This window comes from Petaurus breviceps, unplaced genomic scaffold (genome assembly GCF_028583685.1).
Source record: "Petaurus breviceps papuanus isolate PSGF00001 unplaced genomic scaffold, PetGlider_PUasm1.0 174, whole genome shotgun sequence".
NCBI classification, from domain to species: domain Eukaryota; kingdom Metazoa; phylum Chordata; class Mammalia; order Diprotodontia; family Petauridae; genus Petaurus; species Petaurus breviceps.
The window spans coordinates 69,002,412-69,020,617 of NW_027185761.1; the positions used below are offsets into that span (position 1 = coordinate 69,002,412).

The 18,206-nt window shown below is 43.6% G+C and overlaps 1 protein-coding gene across 1 annotated transcript in view; it reads right to left on the bottom strand.

The window, feature by feature from the left end:
• Positions 1-10,140: 10,140 nt before the first annotated feature.
• The window catches only part of SFRP4 (secreted frizzled related protein 4), a 9,289-nt gene continuing 1,223 nt past the window's right edge, over positions 10,141-18,206 (bottom strand). The window contains exons 2-6 of the mRNA XM_069084379.1: positions 15,935-16,015; positions 15,775-15,840; positions 13,459-13,657; positions 12,219-12,282; positions 10,141-10,835 (exon numbers count right to left, since the gene is read on the bottom strand). Of these exons, the coding sequence (XP_068940480.1) occupies positions 10,656-10,835; positions 12,219-12,282; positions 13,459-13,657; positions 15,775-15,840; positions 15,935-16,015 (590 nt within the window). The 3' untranslated portion in view covers positions 10,141-10,655. The remainder of the gene's footprint in view (positions 10,836-12,218; positions 12,283-13,458; positions 13,658-15,774; positions 15,841-15,934; positions 16,016-18,206) is intronic.

Genomic DNA, 18,206 nt, shown 5'->3' on the forward strand with positions numbered 1-18,206 from the left:
CCCCCCTACTCTCCTGTAGGGTGAGATACCTTATTTAGTGTGTATTTCATTCCCTCCCCAAGCCAAATTCAATGAGAATAAGGTTGACCCATTCCCTTTTGCCTTCCTATTCTTCCCCTCCATTGTAACCATTTTCCCTTGCCTCTTCTATGTGAGATAGTTTACCCCATTCTGTCTCTCCCCATATCCTCTCATTATATTCCTCTTTCACCTCTTAATTTCACCTTTTAAGTATCATCCCTTCCTATTAAATTGGTCCTGTGCCCTCTATCTATGTAAACCTGTACACATATATACACACATTCACATATGTATTCATATGCCCATATACCCACCTATATAGACATATATGTGTGTGTGTGTATATATATATTCCCTTCAGCTATTTTCATACTGAGAAAAGTTTCATCAGTTACAATTATTGTTTTTCCATGTAGGAATGTTAATAGTTCAACTTTGATAAGTTCCTTATGATTTCTTTTCCCTGTTTACCTTCTCATGCTTCTCTTGCTTCTTGTATCTGAATGTCAAATTTTCTATTCAACTCTGTTTTTTTCATCAAGAATGCTTGAAAGTCCTCTATTCCACTGACTGACCATATTTTCCCCCTGAAACATGATACTCAGTTTTGCTGGGTAGGTGATTCTTGGTTTTAATCCCAGCTCCTTTGACCTCTGGAATATCATATTCCAAGCCCTTCAATCCCTCAGTGTAGAAGCTGCTCTATCCTTTGTTATCCTGATTGTGTTTCCACAATATTCAAATTGTTTCTTCCTGGCTGCTTGTAATATTCTCTCCTTGATCTGGGAATTTCAGAACCTGGCTATAATATTCTTAGGAGTTTTCTTTTTGGGATCTTTTTCAGGAGGTGATCAGTGGATTCTTTCAACCTCTATTTTGCCCTCTGGTTCTAAAACATCAGGGCAGTTTTCCTTGAGAATTTCTTGGAGGATGATTTCTAGGTTCTTTCTTTGATCATGGCTTTTAAGTAGTCCAAATAATTTTTAAAATATCTCTCCTGTATCTATTTTCCAGGTCAGTGGTTTTTCCCATGAGATATTTCACATTGCCTTCTATTCTTTCATTTGTTTGGATCTGTTTAACAGCATCTTGATTTCTCATAAAGTCATTAGCTTCCATTTGCTCCAGTCTAATTCTGAAGGAATGATTCTCTTCAATGAGCTTTTGGGATTCTTTTTCCATCAGGCAAATTCAGCTTTTTAAGGCATTCTTTTCCTCATTGCCTTTTTGAGCCTCTTTTGACATTTGAGTTAGTCTATTTCTTAAGGTGCTATTTTTCCTCAGTCAGGCTGTTGACTCTCATTTCATAATTTTCTTGCATTGTTCTCATTTCTCTTCCCAATTTTTCCTCCACTTCTCTTATATGCTTATTAAGGTCCTCTATGTCCTGTAACTAGCTTGTATTTTTCTTTGAAGCTTTTGGTGTAGGAGTTCTGACTTCACTGTCTTCCTCCTGTTCCATGCTTTGATCCTTTTTGTCCCCAAAATAGGAGTCTAATATTGGATTGCTCTGCTTGGTTTGCTTCCTTTGCCTGGTCATGTTGCCACTCAATTACTTGACTTTTGGGCTTTTTGCCACAGTAGGACTCTGCCACCAGACAGGGGAGCTTCGTTCCAAATGCTAGAGTTTTCTCAGCTGCTGGAGGTATTAGTTGGGTGCCCTCTCTGAAGCCTCCACATGCTCTGGCAAGCTGGTTACAGTCCCCAGGACCTCCACCCTAGACTGCAATCCAGATTCAAGCAGGTTAAAGCAAGAGCAATTACCCCTCAGACTGGGTGCTTGGTCCCCCTACAGTCTGCAGGCCAGGAACTGAAGCTGCCACGTGGTGGTGGCTGTGCCAAAGCCCTCAGCGGCTTCTTCCTCTAGGGGATAAAGGCCTATGCACTCCCACTTACTGGATCCCAAAGTCCACACTGCACTGGCCTCTCACTTTGTCCTTTGCATCTATATGTTGATAATTCTGGAAATGGCCACAGCTGCTGGTGATCTGGATTCCCTCCTGCTGGTGTTCAGTCAGGCCCGCCCTGGGGCTAAAACCTGTGGCTGGAGCGCTGCACTGGCTGCTTCCTGCCAGCCTGCTGGGCTGTACTCAGTGGGAGGTTAGCTTCTCTGTGCCATTTTGTGGGTTCTGCAGCTCCAAAGTTTGTTAAGAGTCCCCTTTTACATGAATTGGAGGAGGTAAAAGCTGGAGCCTCGGAGGTCCTGTTTCTACTCCACCATCTTGACTCCCCAAACATTATTTGTAATAAGGATAAGTTAGAAGCCTTCCCAATAAGATCAGAAGTGAAACAAAGATGCCCACTGTCATTATTATTATTCAGCATTGTACTAGAAATACAATACTAGAAATAGCAAAAAGAGAAGATAAAGACATTGAAGGAATCAGAATGGGCAATGAGGTAAGAAAATGATCTCTTTTTGCAGATGATATACTTGGAAAATACTAGACATTCACCTAAAAAGCTTGTTGAAATGATAATTTCAGCAAAGTAGTAGGGTGTAAAATAAACTCCCATCAACCATCAGCATTTCGATGTATCATCAACAAGACCCTGCAAGAAGGGATAGTAAGAGATACCCCATTTAAAATAATCATAGACAACATGAAATACCTGGAAGTATACTTGCCAAGACAAACCTAGGAACTACATGAACATAATTAGAAAACATTTTTATACAAATAAAGTCAGACTTAAATAATTAGAGAAATAATCGCTGTTGATGGATGAATAGAGACAGTATAACAAAAATGAAAATTCTACCTAAAAGAATCTATCCAGTGACACTCCAATTAGATTATCAATGACATTTTTTTGGAGGGTGGAAGGTAAGGCAGTTGAGGTTAAGTGACTTGCCCAAGAGCACACAACTAGTAAGTGTCAAGTGTTTAAGGTTGGATTTGAACTCAGTCACTCCTGACTCCAGGGCTGATGCTCTATTCACTATACCACCTAGCTACCCCCCCCAATTAAATTGTCAAAAAACTATTTTATTGAGTTAGAAACATATCAAAATTCATTTGGAAGTACAAAAGGTGAAGTATATCAAAGAAATCAATGAAAAAAGTGTTAAGCAAGGAGGTGTAGCAGTACCAGACCTTAAATTGTATTATAAGACAGTAATTATCAAAACTGTATGGTTCTAAGAAAAAGCAACAAGGATCAGTGGAACAGAATAGACATATATTACTCAGCAGTAATTATTATAGTAACCTTGTGTTTGACAAATGAAAAGATTTAGGTTTTGGGATAAGAATTCAATATTTGTAAACACTTTGGTGGGGGGGGGGGGAACTGTCTGGTAGAAATTAGGTGTAAACCAGTATCTTGCACCATTTACCAAGATAAGGTCAAAATGTGTACATACCTTAGACATAAAGGGAGATATCATAAGTAAATGAGATGAACACAGAACATATTACCAGCAAACTTATGGATAGAAAAATTTATGAATAAGCAAAGATAGAGAGCATTGTGAGATATGAAATGGATAATTTTCATTACATTTGAAAGGTTTTGTACAAATAAAAGCAATGTAACGAAGATTAGAAGGAAAACTGGGGGAAACCTTTTCCACAACAATTTCTCTGATAAAGGTCTCATATTCCAAATATGTAAACCTCTGTCAAATTTATAAGAATATGAGTCATTCTCCAGTTGGTAAGTGTTCAAAGGATATTAGCAGGCAGTATTTGGTTGAAGAAATCTAAGCTATATATAGTAATATGAAAAAATGCTGTAAATCATTATTGATTAGAGAAATGTAAATTAAAACTACTTTGAGATATCATCTCACACTTATCAGATTGGCTAAAATGATAGAAGGGGTAAATGACAAATGTTGGAGGGAATGTGGAAAAATTAGGATACTAATACACTGTTGGTAAAACTGTGAATTGATCCAACTATTTTGGAGAGCAATCTGGAATTATGACCAAAGAGTTATAAAATTGTGTATACTCTTTGACCCAGCAATACCAGTTAGGTCTGTTTCCCAAGGTAAGCAGGGAAAAAGTAAAAGAACTTCTATGATTTAAAATATTTATAGGAATTCTCTTTGTAGTGGCAAAGAACTGGAAATTGCCCATCAGTTGGGGAATGGCTAAACAAGTTGTACTACGTGGTTATGATGGAATACTACTGTGCCAAATGAAATGATGAATAGGTTGATTTTAGAAAATCATGGAAAGGCTTGGATGAAATAATTAATAGTGAAATGAGTAGACTCAGGAGAACACTGAACATAGTGACAGTAATATTGTTTGAAGAATAGCTGTGAATTACTAAACTGTTCTAAGCATGAGAAATATTCAAATCAACTACAAAGGACCTATGAAGGAAGATCCTACTCACCTCCAGGAAAGAAGTGATAAATAAGACATATATATTACTTCTACACATATCTGTCTGTCTGTCTGATTGTTTCTGTGTCACATGGTGTTCTGTTCTTGTATGGGGTTGGGGGGAAGAGAGGGAGACAGAGTTTGGAACATATAATGTATCCAAAAGAATTAAATTCAATTTTAAAAAAGAAAAAAATCTATCTAAATGAATTACCTCGAAGTCTTCATTTCCCACTCACTTCCTAGGACCTTGAAATATGCCATTCGACTCCATCATTCGAAGGAAATCCTTCCCTCTGGGATTACCAGCTATCTCCTAGCTGCTAGATCCAATGGTCTTTTCTCAATCCTAATCCGTTTTTTTTTTTTTTACCTCTTTGTAGAACTTGACTCTATTGATGAATCCTAGATGCACCATTTCCTTGGTTTGCAATACAGCTCTCCTCCAGGTCTCCTCTCTCTGACTATTCCCTATTATTTTTTTTTTCTGGTTTATCCATCTCCTGTCCCTTAGTCATGGATGTCTCCAAGGCTCTGTGTTAGACCCCTTTCTCTTCCGTTTCCTACCCTCTCTCTTGGTGACATCCTTTTTCATATAGATGACCCTTAGATGATATCTTTCTGTCCAGCACCAGCAGCATGTCAGATCTTTTTAACCTCATGTGGTGTAGGGATCTCAAATTTAACATGGCCAAAATGGAACTTATCTTTCCCCCTAAATCAGCCCTTCTTCCAAACTTCCCCCTTTTGACTACCATTCTACCAGTTCCCACATTCTCAGCCCTAGACCCATCCTCCTCTCCAAGACTCTCAACCCATTTATGCAAACAGTTGTTAAATCTGGACTTGCCTCATTATTTACATTTACATACTGGATAAGTGGCCAGACAGGAAAAAAATTATCTGGGCCAAAGAAGGCAAGACCATCCTTAGGTACAATGGAAGCCACTTTTAGAAGTCCCTCCATTAAAAAGAAGAAGCTAGGGTCGCTAGGTCGTGCAGTGAATAGAGTACAGACCCTCGAGTCAGGATGACCTGAGTTAAAATCCGACCTCAGACACAACACTTACTGACTGTGTGACCTTGGGCAAGTCACTTAACCCCAGTTGCCCTGCCTTCCCTCCTCCAAAAAGAAAAAAAAAAAGTGGCTGTCCTAGAATGAGCTCATGGGAGTCCTAGGTTGAGTCTCTAGTACAAACAATGTTCTCAGGGTCATCAAGGACCCAACTTAGGGTCCATGATGTGAGGGAGGATGGAGGTGTCCATGGTGACCCATCTGTCTACTGAACTAAATAGGGTAGAATAGGTCTGGACTAAGAAGATGGAAGCCCCTTGAGGACAAGGACTGCATCATTTTAATCTTTGTGTGGTAGTGCCCAGCCTGTAGCCAGTACTTAGAAATGTTGGCTGAATTTGTTTACTATGACAATGTAGCCTTGGGGCAACACTTTATCCAAATGTTATCTTTTACATCTATATAATGTATCTGGGGAAATGCTCTAAGATTTCTCCAAAGTAGGATTAGAAGGTGGCATTAGAAAACTTTTGCAAATTAAAAATAACTCACAATGTTCTTTGCGGAATATTTTTTTCTATGATTATGTATACATATTGTTCGCCCTAATAATAGGTAAACTCCATGGCAGGAGGGGACTGTTTCTTTGTATCCCCAGCACTTAATACATAGGGAGCTATGAAGGAAAGCATGTTTGGTTGATACAATGCTTGCTTTAAGACTCACAGAGATCTCTTGTAACTTTCTCACATTCACCCCAGACAAATAGACCCAGAGAGGTAAGTTTTGCTCATGAGAAAGCTGAAGTTTGGAGAGATCTCATGATTTAATCGCCCATGCTCACCCAGCTAGGCTGTATCTGCAGTGGCATCTGAACCCAGGCATCCTGACTCCTGAGACCCCTTCCCCCTTAGCCCACCCTGCCTCCACTCTGAGGTCCAATAAACAAGGTTAGTCACGACTTTCCTCTAAGGAGCTTTATTTATACAAGGTCTCAGCAGATCACTTAAAGAGAATTTTAGCTGCTGTGTGACTCTGGACAAGTCACTTTATCCATTGAGGCTTCAGCCTCCTCAAGGACCCCCAAGGTCTCTTAAAGCTTTAAAGCTGTGTCCTGAAGCCTGCAGCAATCCAACTGTCTCTACCACCAATAGAACAAATAGAACACCTGTCAGCCACACAGAGGCCAGAACTCTGGCAGAGACATCCACTCAAAGACTTTTTCTCCATACAGGATTCCCACTCAACTGAAAGCCTGACCAATTTCCTCTTGCAATTTTATTTACTTTGATGTACTGAAACAGAAGAAATGTTCCCAGGAACATTCAATTTGATAAACATTTATTAAATGATTACTAAGAATCAGGAAATAGGCAAGGTGTTAGGGAGAGAGAAAAAAACCTCACCAGCCCAGGCCCTCAAGAAACTTACATCTGAATGGTAAAGCCACTTATACATAGAGAAGTAGACACAAGTAAATTAAAGTAATGGGAAAAAGGTTGGGGCACTCCCAACCAGAAGAATCAGGGCAGACTTCCTGGAGGAGGTAACACTGAGTGGAGCCTTGAAGGAAAATAGAGATTCTCTGAGTCTGGAGTGAGGTCCGAGGTGGGGGGTGGGACAGAACATACAATCTTTGCAAAGGTATTGAGGCTGGAGATAAGGTAATAGGAACAGCAGGAAGGCTTTAAAGTAGCTCAGTATTAAGCAGTGTACTGGGCATGGGTTCTTTCTTATTTGCTTCCAGAGTTTGGGAAAGCTGCAGAAAGATGATATGCTTTTCTTGTCCCTAAGGAAATAAGATGGAGGACTTTGAGGAAAGGAATTGTTCTCAGCTCAGCTATGTTCTTTAGTCCACTAAGCAAAAATGATGGCATGGTGGAATATTCCTGAGGGTTTGTATCCTTGGAATGGGAAGAGAGAAACAATAGGGATGCTCAGAGAATGAGAAGAATATAGAAGTCATCTTGGGAAGCAGCTGGTGACAGTATCTTCAGTTTTTAGAGGGGGAACTGAGGCCCATGTTGGGAGGGGAAAATCTCTTGCTCAGGGCCCTAAAAATAGTTAGTGGCAGAGCTAGGAGGAAGACTCAGCCAGGCCCTCTTATATCCAGTGCTATCCTCATTGTAGAAACGGACTCTTGAGGAAGGTGCTTCCTTTAGCTTTTCAGTAGGGGGGGCAAGAAGGCAGTTCTTAAAGGGATATGCTGCTGATGCAAAGTTTGTGTGTGTGTAACAGATAGTAGCAGAATCCCAAGTAGGTCTGGTCCCATCTTTCTCCCTTTATTTGTCCCTTTTAAAATACTAAATCCCCTTAGCAGTAATTTATCATTCAAGGAATAAAAGATTTAATCAATGATGTACAATTCCTATTATGTGGCCCAGGGAGGCAGCTGGCAGCCTGGTGCAGTAGAGAAAAAAACTGGCCCTGGGGCAAGAAGATGGAGGCTGGAGCTCTAATGCACATTGGCTGTGTAATTCTGGCCCAAGCACCAAACCTCCAAGACAGGCAGCTTAAGAGCAGTTAGAAAGCTGGTGATACACGTGGTCTGGGACACATTCTAGCTCTGAAGTCTTGGGCAAGTCCCTTACTGCCTCATACACTTTAGACTCTCCATGGCAGCAAAGCAGGTGGTATGCTCCAGAGGAGGGGATATCTCCTTACTGGGGCTAGCTATGCCAGTGAAATAGCAGGCAAAGGCTGGATGCCTGCCCATTTGTTGGGCACTTTGGAGTGGGGCTTCTTTTTCAGCTATGGGTTGGGTGAGACAGCCATGGAGGTTTCTTCTAGCTCAGAGATTCTGGTCCAAAAGGACATACCCCACCTAACTCTGGTTAGTGGCTATATGGCCCCCTCACTGAAATACCCAGGTTGCCATCACAGGGCCAGGCCATTGTTTCCCCTCCCCTCAGAGCCTCTTTTAAGTAGGTCAGGATCACAAGGAGGGTCTATCTCTTTGGGGGCACTTTCACTGGATGCCTATGTCACCACATTATGCTGATAATCCCACTTTAGATACTTTCACAAACTTTTAAAAAATCCTGTGAGGTGGCAGAAGGGCTCTTTCCTCTCCCCTGGGGGAGGTGAGGATAAGAATAGGCATATTTCCTGCCAGCCATGTACAGGGCAGCCCCATGCAGGGTCTTGTGCCACTGTGAGCTTTTCAAGCTGCAGATTTCCAGGCTGGCTCTTTCATTGCTTTGGGGCTGCCTCAGAGCTCTGAGTCTTCCCCAGCACACAAAAAAGCCTCTTTTCAGGTGCCTTGCAGCCAGTCTTAGTGTATGGAGGTGCTCAGAGTGACTGGGCAGGAGTTGGACCCAATCTCACCGGAACTTGACTAGCCTAGACTCAGGGAAGAATGCTAGAGGAACACGGATAGACCTTACTCACTTCAGGTATTCAAGAAATGCTGGTTGTTTACAGGAGAATGTAAGCTCACTGAAGGCAGGAGTGATTTCATTTCCCTCTTGGTGTCTCCAGTGCTCACTACTCTGCTGGGCCCTTTTTTTTTTTTCTGGACTGGATCTTTAATTTAATCCAGGTACAAGCTCCCTCTATCAATGCAGATCAGTCATCTCTAAGACTTAAATCTTAGAGAGTTATCTAAAACATTGAAAGGTCGAGTAACTCATCTGGGATCACACAGCAATATGTGTCAGAGATGACACAGAGTCTTCTAGACTCAGACAAACTCTCTAGTCACTATGCCATGACTATTTATTGACCACACACATTTGGTGTGCAATAAACATTGGTTTAATTGAATTTACTTCCTTGGGTCCTCCCTACCCCTACATAGATCCACAGCCCTGGGCTTCAGAGGTGTAATGCGAATGTAAATTTTAAAGATCTTCCCTGCCCCTAGGCTAAGGTGCACCTAGAGCCTGGGGTGGGAGGCTTGTTTTTCAGTAGATACTTCTTGATTGGCTAGTGAGTCAATAAGGTTGTTACATTCTCTGAGCCAGGAGAAGGCTATGTAAGCCCGGATGTGTAGCTTTGTTTTGGGACTCACTTTGAGAAGTGTTCTGTGATTTGATCTGAATTCTGGGAAGCCATTGTTGAGAGTCCCCCGGCTTTGAAAAACCCAGAATGTGGAAACCCAGATGTTGACTGGGTATGGATGTAATGGTTGGACAGTTTGGAAATCTGTCTACTTGATGTTTCTGTCTTGATAATTCTGCCTGTATGCTTTGAGGTTCGGGGTGCTGACCTTTTCTCCTGAACAAGGTAAACGATATATGTCTGACTGATTAAAGTAAGCTTGTTAACCCATTTTGAGTTGCTTTCCTTTAACAAAGCAGATCCAAGAACCTGTATGAGCGGCAAACCCTGAGGACGTGCTTGGGGTGCTTGCTGCTACAAGAGGCAACAAACACTTCAGGTGCAATTTCAATCTAGGACATCCCTGCTGATGCCTCAAGATGAGTCACCAGCCTCTTCTCTGAGTTTTTCAGCCAAAATTGATTTGAAAACCAGGTTGTTTATCCCTAACAAACTACCACATCTTACTTTGAATAGTTAAAGCCTTTCGAACACTTGGAGTTTTTCCAACATAGGTTGGGTTGCCTCAAGAAATGGAAGGGGGGATCCCACCTCAATGGGGGTCTTCAAGCTGGATGACGCCATTTTGAGAATGTTATGGTCGGATTTTTCAATATTGGTTGGATGAGATGGAGACTGACATTCTTTAGCACTCTGAAATGCTGCGGAACAATTTCATCATGCATTGAAAACAGTAATAACCCACCACATTTCATAGAGCTCTTTGAAATAGTGTATCATTCCTTCCTGTTTCTTGTCTCTTTTGCAAACAAGCATTCATCAGTCATGTTCAGACCCTAACTGTAGAAGCCAGCCTGAAGTAAGATACATTTTACACACGTAGAGTTGGACATATAAGGCATTTGGCCACGGGCACATGGAACCATCACCAGGGACGGGAATTTCCTTCCACTATACACACTCCGTCCTCACCAGTGACAGGAGTGCCCTTCTGCTGTCTCAGCCATCACATGCTAACTGATAGAATATTTATGAGGTTGCTTTGGTGATGAGAAGCTTTGCCCTTCTGCTCAAATGCTCCTCAAGCACCAGTGCAGGTGCCAACCTGGAGCTATGGCTTGCAATGTCTAAGCACGAGGAAGCAAACCTTGGATAGTAAGTGCTAGGAAACACGACTGCAGAGGACTGAGGCCATGCTGCATTTGCAGGGCAGTGGGCGCCTGGTCTTGGGGCCCCACCAAGGCTCCAAGTCTTTGACAGGGGAAACTGGCACCTCACACCCTCTGGGGCTTTGGACGCTTGGGGGCGCTCCTGGCCGTGATGCTCTTTTGAGGGCCCACAGGACGGGGTGCCTGGGGCTTCGCCTTGGGCTTGGCAGGGCCGCTTCGACTGGTCCGCCCAGCAGGCCGCTTCTGGCTGCTTCGAAGCTGCTCTTGCAGCCTCTCCTCCCACTGCTGGAGAGAACAATTCAGAAACAGAAGCATGGAGGTGCGTTACAAGTCTGAGTGTGGCTCTCCCTGTCCTACCCAGTCACTCCTCTTCCAGCTTCTTTGGTGGCTTGAAGGCCCTTTGCATTCATTTCCAGTTTCACAGCTTGTGTTCTCGATAGTTAAGGTAGCCAGGAGCCTGAGCTTTGGCTAAACGGGGCCCTATTGTCTCTTGGACTGTGCTAAAGACAGGCACTTAGGAAGACACTAGGGGTTAAATACCAGGGGTTCTTGACTTGAGTTCCACAGGTCCCTAAGGCATCCATGGAGAGATATTAGGCATCCAGGAAATTTGGTGGGGGGTATGGGGGAAATCACATATTTATTTTCATTAACCTCTGACACTGAAAATTAACATTTTGTTGAATTATGAATATAAAAATTCTTCCTCTGAAAAGGGCTGAAATGAGCTGCACTAGACTGCCAAACAGTTCATGCCACAAAGGAGAGAAAGAACCCTTTGACATACTGGGCCATCTTTGTAATTTTCTGTCTGTGGCACTCTCACCCACCCAGGCACCCAGGTTTGACCTTGGCTTCTCTCTGCAACCCCAAATCTGAGGCCTTGGACAAATCTATCAATTCTGCTACTTTTGTATATGTAGTTACTGCTGAATAAAAGTGTGTTGAAACAAGCCAATGTGTTTTTAAAGAGAAAAAAGGAAACTAGATTTTTAAAATACACACAGCTCAAACTGTACCTCCCCACTCCCCCTGCCCAAGTAGCTGCCAGGTGATTTAGGCCATCCAAGGAAGAAGTCACAGAATGTGTCTGTGAGAGCCTTTGGGGCCCCCTCACCTCTACCCATGGACATGTCTTGTGGTTGCTATCCTAGGAGGGTGGTATAGTGATTAGAGAACCAGCTGTGAAGTCAGCTGGCCTCTGACATGTGCTGGTCATGAATTACTGAGCCAAATCTCACAGATGATGCTGACCTGACATGGCAGAAAGTTTCCTAGCTGGGAGTTTATCATACTGATTAAATCACATATCCAGACCTTGTCCCTGCAATGCTCTGGGCACTATGTGAGGTACCAGGGACAGAGCTAATGGGCGTCAGACTAGGGCTCTGAAATAGAGTATTCCTGACTGAGGTTAGTTAACTGCCTCTCAAAGGTAGGATCTTCTCACAGGTGCGCAACACAGGAAATAGAAGAGTCACCAAAATCTATAAAATCTCTCCCTCCATACACCCCACCCACATATACCTCCACATTTTCACTCCCCACAAACACAACACATACATCACACACACACACACACACACAAATTCACAATATATATATTGTGACATATACACAGACTCTCCCATCCCCTACCACAGATAAAAGACCATCAGCCATACGTACCATAAACCTCTTCCCCAGCTGGTCTTTCCATTTTTCCACCAGGCAATTCTCAAGAAGCATCATTCTGAAACAATAGTTAATGAAAGAAGTGTGAATGTCTAGTGAGTCAGCATTTGTAAAGCTCCACCTACCAGAGGTTCTTCCCAGGACCTCCACTGCCAGCAGCAGCAACAGCAGCAGCAGGAGCAGCAGCAGCAGCAGCACCAGCAGCAGCAGCAACAGCAACAGCAGCAGCAGCAGCACCAGCAGCAACAGCAATAACAGCACCAGAAGCAGCAGCAGCAGCAGCAGCAGCAGCAGGAGCTACATTCTCACATTTACATCCCAGCACTTCCAACATGCTTCACCTCTCATTCTCTCCTTAGCAGCAGCCCTGCGAGCTAGGGGCTGTTTTCCCAGGTGAGGAAACTGAGGCTGGGAAAGGTCAAGTAAATCATGCAGGTTCCCAGCTCAGGTCTTCCTGACTCCAAGTCCAGGGCTCTGGTTAGCCGAGCCCTGGCACATCCATCCCTGCTTTCCCACATCCGAGGCCTGGCATGCTGAGAGCCGCCATTTCATCTTTCTCATATATGACCTGGGGTTTCTCTTATAAGTCCTAATATATGTGCATGTTGTCTCCTCTAATAAGACACAGTTCCCTGAGGGCAGGAACGTTTCATTCTTTCATTGTATTTCTAGAGCCAGACAGAGCTGGGCCTTAGTAGATACTTAATCAATGCTTATGGATTGATCAATTGACACAAGAAAAGAAAGGCATTCAAGTGGGATAAAGCAAGTCTTCTTGGGGGGAGTTAGGCAACCACTGCTGCTTTAAATATATTTTGTACTCATAGATTAGAATTTTCCATTGCATAATCAGTCAACCAATAAGCTTTTTTTTTTTTTGGAAGGGGGAAGGCAGGGCAATTGGGGTTAAATGACTTGCCCAAGGTCACATGGCTAGTAAGTGTTCAGTGTCTGAGGCCGAATTTGAACTAACTTCCTCCTGACTCCATGGCTGGTGCTCTATTCACTGCACCACCTAGCTGCACCCCCTCTCTTTTTTTTTTTTTGCCAATAAGCATTTCTTAAGTGTCTACTATGTACCATACACTATACTAGGTGCTGAGTTACAAAGACAAAACTGAAATAGAAAGATTGCACACCTACGCACAAGTTAACCCTTCAAAGAATTAAAAAATGTAAAGTTACGATTTCAAAATCCATCTTCTCCCTCTTCTCCATTCCTGCCTTTGCCTACCTGGAACGCCATTCATAGCACATGATGAGAACATCTTGGTGGGGCAGGATGTGTGGACACTGGCAGGAGGAGTTAGTCACAAGAGGCACCTGAGTCCGGGGAATGGGTGACGAGGACTTGAAAATCTCCTTTACATCCACCACTGTGGTGACTTCATGGCAACCACTCCTTTGCACGGCTTTTATTTTGGCATGAATCACTGCAATTCCAAAGATCAATGAGCAAGGCTGCAGTCCTCAGAACTGGATTACTATCTTTTTGCGGATTATTCTCAAATCTATCTGGCCTTCACTAACCTCTCTGCTGCCCTGCAAGCTCAGCTCACGTTTCCAGACTGCCTTCCAGACATCCTTGACTTGATGCCTAGTAGACATCTTTAAGTTAAACATGTCAAAAACAGAACTCATTCTTTCTTCCACTGGGTCATCCTCACCCCCTATCACACCTAGTACTGTTGAGGGCACCACCATGCTCGAAGTCCCTTGAACTTACAACCCAGGAGTCATTGAGGATTCCTCACTATCTCTTACCCCTGTCCCAGCTGTTGTCAAGACCTATTGATTTCACCTCCTGAATATGCCCCTTTCTCACCTCTGGTACTTCCCTCTGGTGTAGGCACTCTACACTTCCTGTCTGGACTCTTACAATAGCCTGCTTGGGGAAGGAGGGTGCTACCTGCCTCCAGTCTCTCCCCACTCCAATCCATTCTCCATTCTCCATTCAGCCACTAAAGCTCAGGTATGACCAGGTGATTACGCAGTAGACTCCAATGGCTACCTACTGCTTCCAGTCCTTACTTCCAACAGGTTCTCTTTGATCCAATGATTCTGGCCTCCTGGCTGTTCCATGAATAAAGACCCTCCCTCTCTCAGCTCTGGGCATTTTCTCTGGCTGCCCCCATGCATAGAATGCTCCGACTCTTCATCTCCATCCTCCATTCTCTCTGGCTTTCTTCAAATCCCATCTTCTCCATAAGCCTTTCCAATTTCTCTTAATTTTACTTCTTTCTTTCTCTTAATTATTTCTGATTTATCTTTTTTTTTTTGGAGGAAGGAAGGTAGGGCAATTGGGGTTAGGTTGCCCAAGGTCACAAAGCCCGTTTTGTGTTAAGTGTCTAGGTCGAATTTGAATGCAGGTCCTCCTGACTCCAGGGCCGGTGCTCTACTCAGCGTGCCACCGCCACCTGGCCGCCCCTGATTTATCTCTCATATAGCTTGTTTGTATGTTATTGCTGTCTTCCCTGTTAGACTGTAAGTTTCTTGAGGGCAGGGACTGTCTTTTGTTTCTTTTTGTATCCCAGTGCTTATCACAGTGCTTGGCACATAGTAGGTACTTAATAAATACTTCTTCAATTGACTTTTTAATGTCAATATTTAATAACATTAATAAAATAAAATCATATTAATAAATAAATTAATATGAAGCAGCATTGTCGTATGACTCTGAACTCTGGAATATAATGCTTTGAGGAACTGATGAAGGGCATCAATGCCTGTCATTCATTTAGAGGCCCCTGGGAGGCATGAGCTGCCTCCAGCCAAGGAGGACCTTGGAATATGAGCTTTAGGAAAGGCTGTCAACAGGGGAGAGTGTAAGTTGGAAGAAGCTGGCCCAGCTGTGTGCAAAGGCAAAGGCTAGGAAGGGGGCCACCAGGAGAGAGGAAGAAATGTCTGTGGCACTTTGGATGGACACAGGACACACAGGATGGACTGGCGGGAACGCCCGAATGGATGTGATCACAGATTTACTGGAGGATGGCAATGTCCATAGTACATTAAGATTTGGAAAAAAGTGTTAACACAGAAGTTCCTCACCATAGCCCAGGGAAGGAGGCACTCCAGCCATTAGTCTTCCCATTTCTTCTTCTTTTTTTTTTTTTTTGCCTTTTTTTGGAGGGGGAGGGCAGGGCAATTGGGGTTAAGTGACTTGCTCAAGGTCACATGGCTAGTAAGTGTTAAGTGTCTGAGGTGGGATTTGAACTCAGGTCCTCCTGACTCCAGGGTCAGTGCTCTATTCACTGCATCACCTATCCACTCCTACTCTTCCTATTTTATAGAGAAGGAAACAGGCCCAGAGAGGTAAAGTCACTCACCTCAGGTCACACAGCTCCTAAGTTTAAAACTCACTGGGATCTGAATCCAGCTTTTCCAGACACCACGTCTGAATCTGAATGCTAAATTCACCCTGTGACCTATCTCGCTCTTTCTTTTCTCAGTCGTCAAGATATCAGTGGCTACAAGTTTCTGGAGCCAGGTTTTGCAGCTGTCCAAGTGTCAGAAGAGGACAGTTCTATCCTCACGAACCCCCACGACTTACCGTAACTGTAGTTCTTGCTCATGTAGGTTGTGAGGGTGGGCTTTACCTTTTTGCATTTACACCGGTCTTGGGAAAACAAAAGAGAAAGGAGAAATTGAAAGCAGCTCTTGTATCTAGTCTGGAGTGAATGAGCAGGGAAACTGAACAAAGAGGAACTCACCAGGGCTTAGGCGCTTGCAGTCAATATCAAGAGGTCTCTCTTGCGCCATCATGTCTGGGGTCATGTCTATCCACTTGGCATCTAGAAAAGGCCATGTGGCGTGTTAGATTCTAATTCTCTGCTGAAAGACCAAGTGGCTTGCGTATTCTCCCTTGACAGAATGAAGGACCTGGAAACAGCCTGGCATATATTCTCTCTGGTTTCAATCCCCCAAATTTCTTATATTCTTGTACCATTATCTTGCCACCAGCTTTCCTGAATTTACCAGATTTCTAGCTTCCCCCAGGTGGACACTGGTCTCAGGGCATCTCCACAGGCACAGTACAAAGGGAAAGGAAGGGAAACTTGGTTAAACTCATTTCATGCAGTAGGAAATGGAATCAGCCAGACTGGATAATTCATACCCTCCCCCTGACCCACACCCAATTCCAGAGTCTCAGAATGAGAAGGGATCTCAGAGGTATCTACCAACTTTTTTAGTTTCAGCTATTTATAACAATCAAACAAACCAGAAAATGTCCAGATTCCCAGTTTTTTTTTACCATACAGACACAATCTAAGTCCACATACAAAACAAACCAAAATCAATTGAGCAATAAACAAGCATTTATTAAATACTTACTGTATGCCAGGCACTAAATAAGCCACCTACCATTATAAACACCCAATCAGCTAGAGATTTAAAAAAAATTCCAAATTATCCAGCTGGGTGCCTTCATTCTCGACTTCACTTTGCAGATATAAGCTCAGTTTTAACTTGCTTGGAATAATGGAAAGAGCACTGGCTGCAGAGTCAGAGGACCTAGTTTCAAATCCCACTTCTGATAACTGCTACCTGTGGGACCTTGGGTGAAGTAATTAACCTCCCTTGGCCTCAGTTTCCTCATCTGTAAAATGAGAAGATTGGATTAGATCACCTCTGAGATCCCTCCTACTTACACACCCATCACCATATGATCTCCTTTGTGAGGTGGGTGACAAGCCATCTACAAGTCTCAGGCTGTCAACAAGTCTTTATTAAATGCTCATGGTGTGCAAAGGACTGGGCTAAGTGCTGGGGATAGAAAGAGCAAAAGCAGTCCCTAGCCCCCAGTAGCCCCCCATCCTAATGGGGGAGATACTATGTAAACACCTAGATACACACATCACACCTATACACATACCTTATCAAGGTATCTAGAGCAGGTGGGGGGGATGGGGGTGGGTGGGAAGGAAAGGCCTTCCAGTCATGGAAAAGCAACCAAGAACTTTCTGCAAATACAGGATGAGAGGACACTGTTCTTAGTCCAGATAAAGGAAAGTCTCAGCAACCTTAGATGTCCACTTTTAGTCCTTTGGGGAACTTTCTTCCACCATCAAATCCCTGATGAGACACAAGTGTGGCCTTTGGCCTCCTTCCTTTCTGTTCTGTGCCACCAGCTGGAGGTGGGAAAGGGACCCCATGGCAGAGTCAATTTGCCTCTAGATCTGGAAATACTAGGATCCTTTAACTGGGCAGCCTGATCCACACACCGGATCCAGAAGAATGGAGTGTAAATCCCTCCTAGGTGCCAGACTCTGAAGGCCGTGCTGGTGACATCATTATCATTTATGAGATCCAATCAAGAAGTATTTAAGTCCCTTCTAATGTGCCAGGCTCTGCTAAACATCCCTTAGAATTATAAACAGACTACAATGAAATGCTGTCACATTAAGGTTTGAGCAGAGCCTCCCAACCACCCTGTGATATGGAAACCAAAGGTCTTATTATCCCCATTTTCCAGATGAGGAAACTGGGATTCTGGGAGTTTGTAAGAGAACCAAAGGTATGACTGAAGACTGCCAAGTTTGGGAAGCATAGTCCTTAGCTTAGGGGAGAGGCTGCTCTTTACCAGCCAGCTCTCCCTTCTCTTCTTTCCTTACTAGCACCAATTCAAAAGAAGGAGAAAAAGGAAAGAGGGTTGGGTGGGGCTCACAGGGCACAGCTGCCCACAGCTGGTCAGGGTCAGAGGCCAGGGCCCTAAATAGAGGGAGACAGATGGAGGCTGGAGCTTGACTCAAATCTAGGATTAGCATCGTTTTTCACAGCACAGCTTTAGAGCTGCAAGAGACCTCAGGGTGCATCCAGTCCAGCTCCCACATTTTCCAGGGGAGGAAACTGAGTCTGGGAGTGGGGAGGTGACTTGCCTGAGGTTAGAAGTATGTAGCATGTGGCAGAGAGCCTAGCTCCTCCGACTCCAAACCTAGGGTGTGTGTGTGTGTGTGTGTGTGTGTGTGTGTGTGTGTGTGTGTG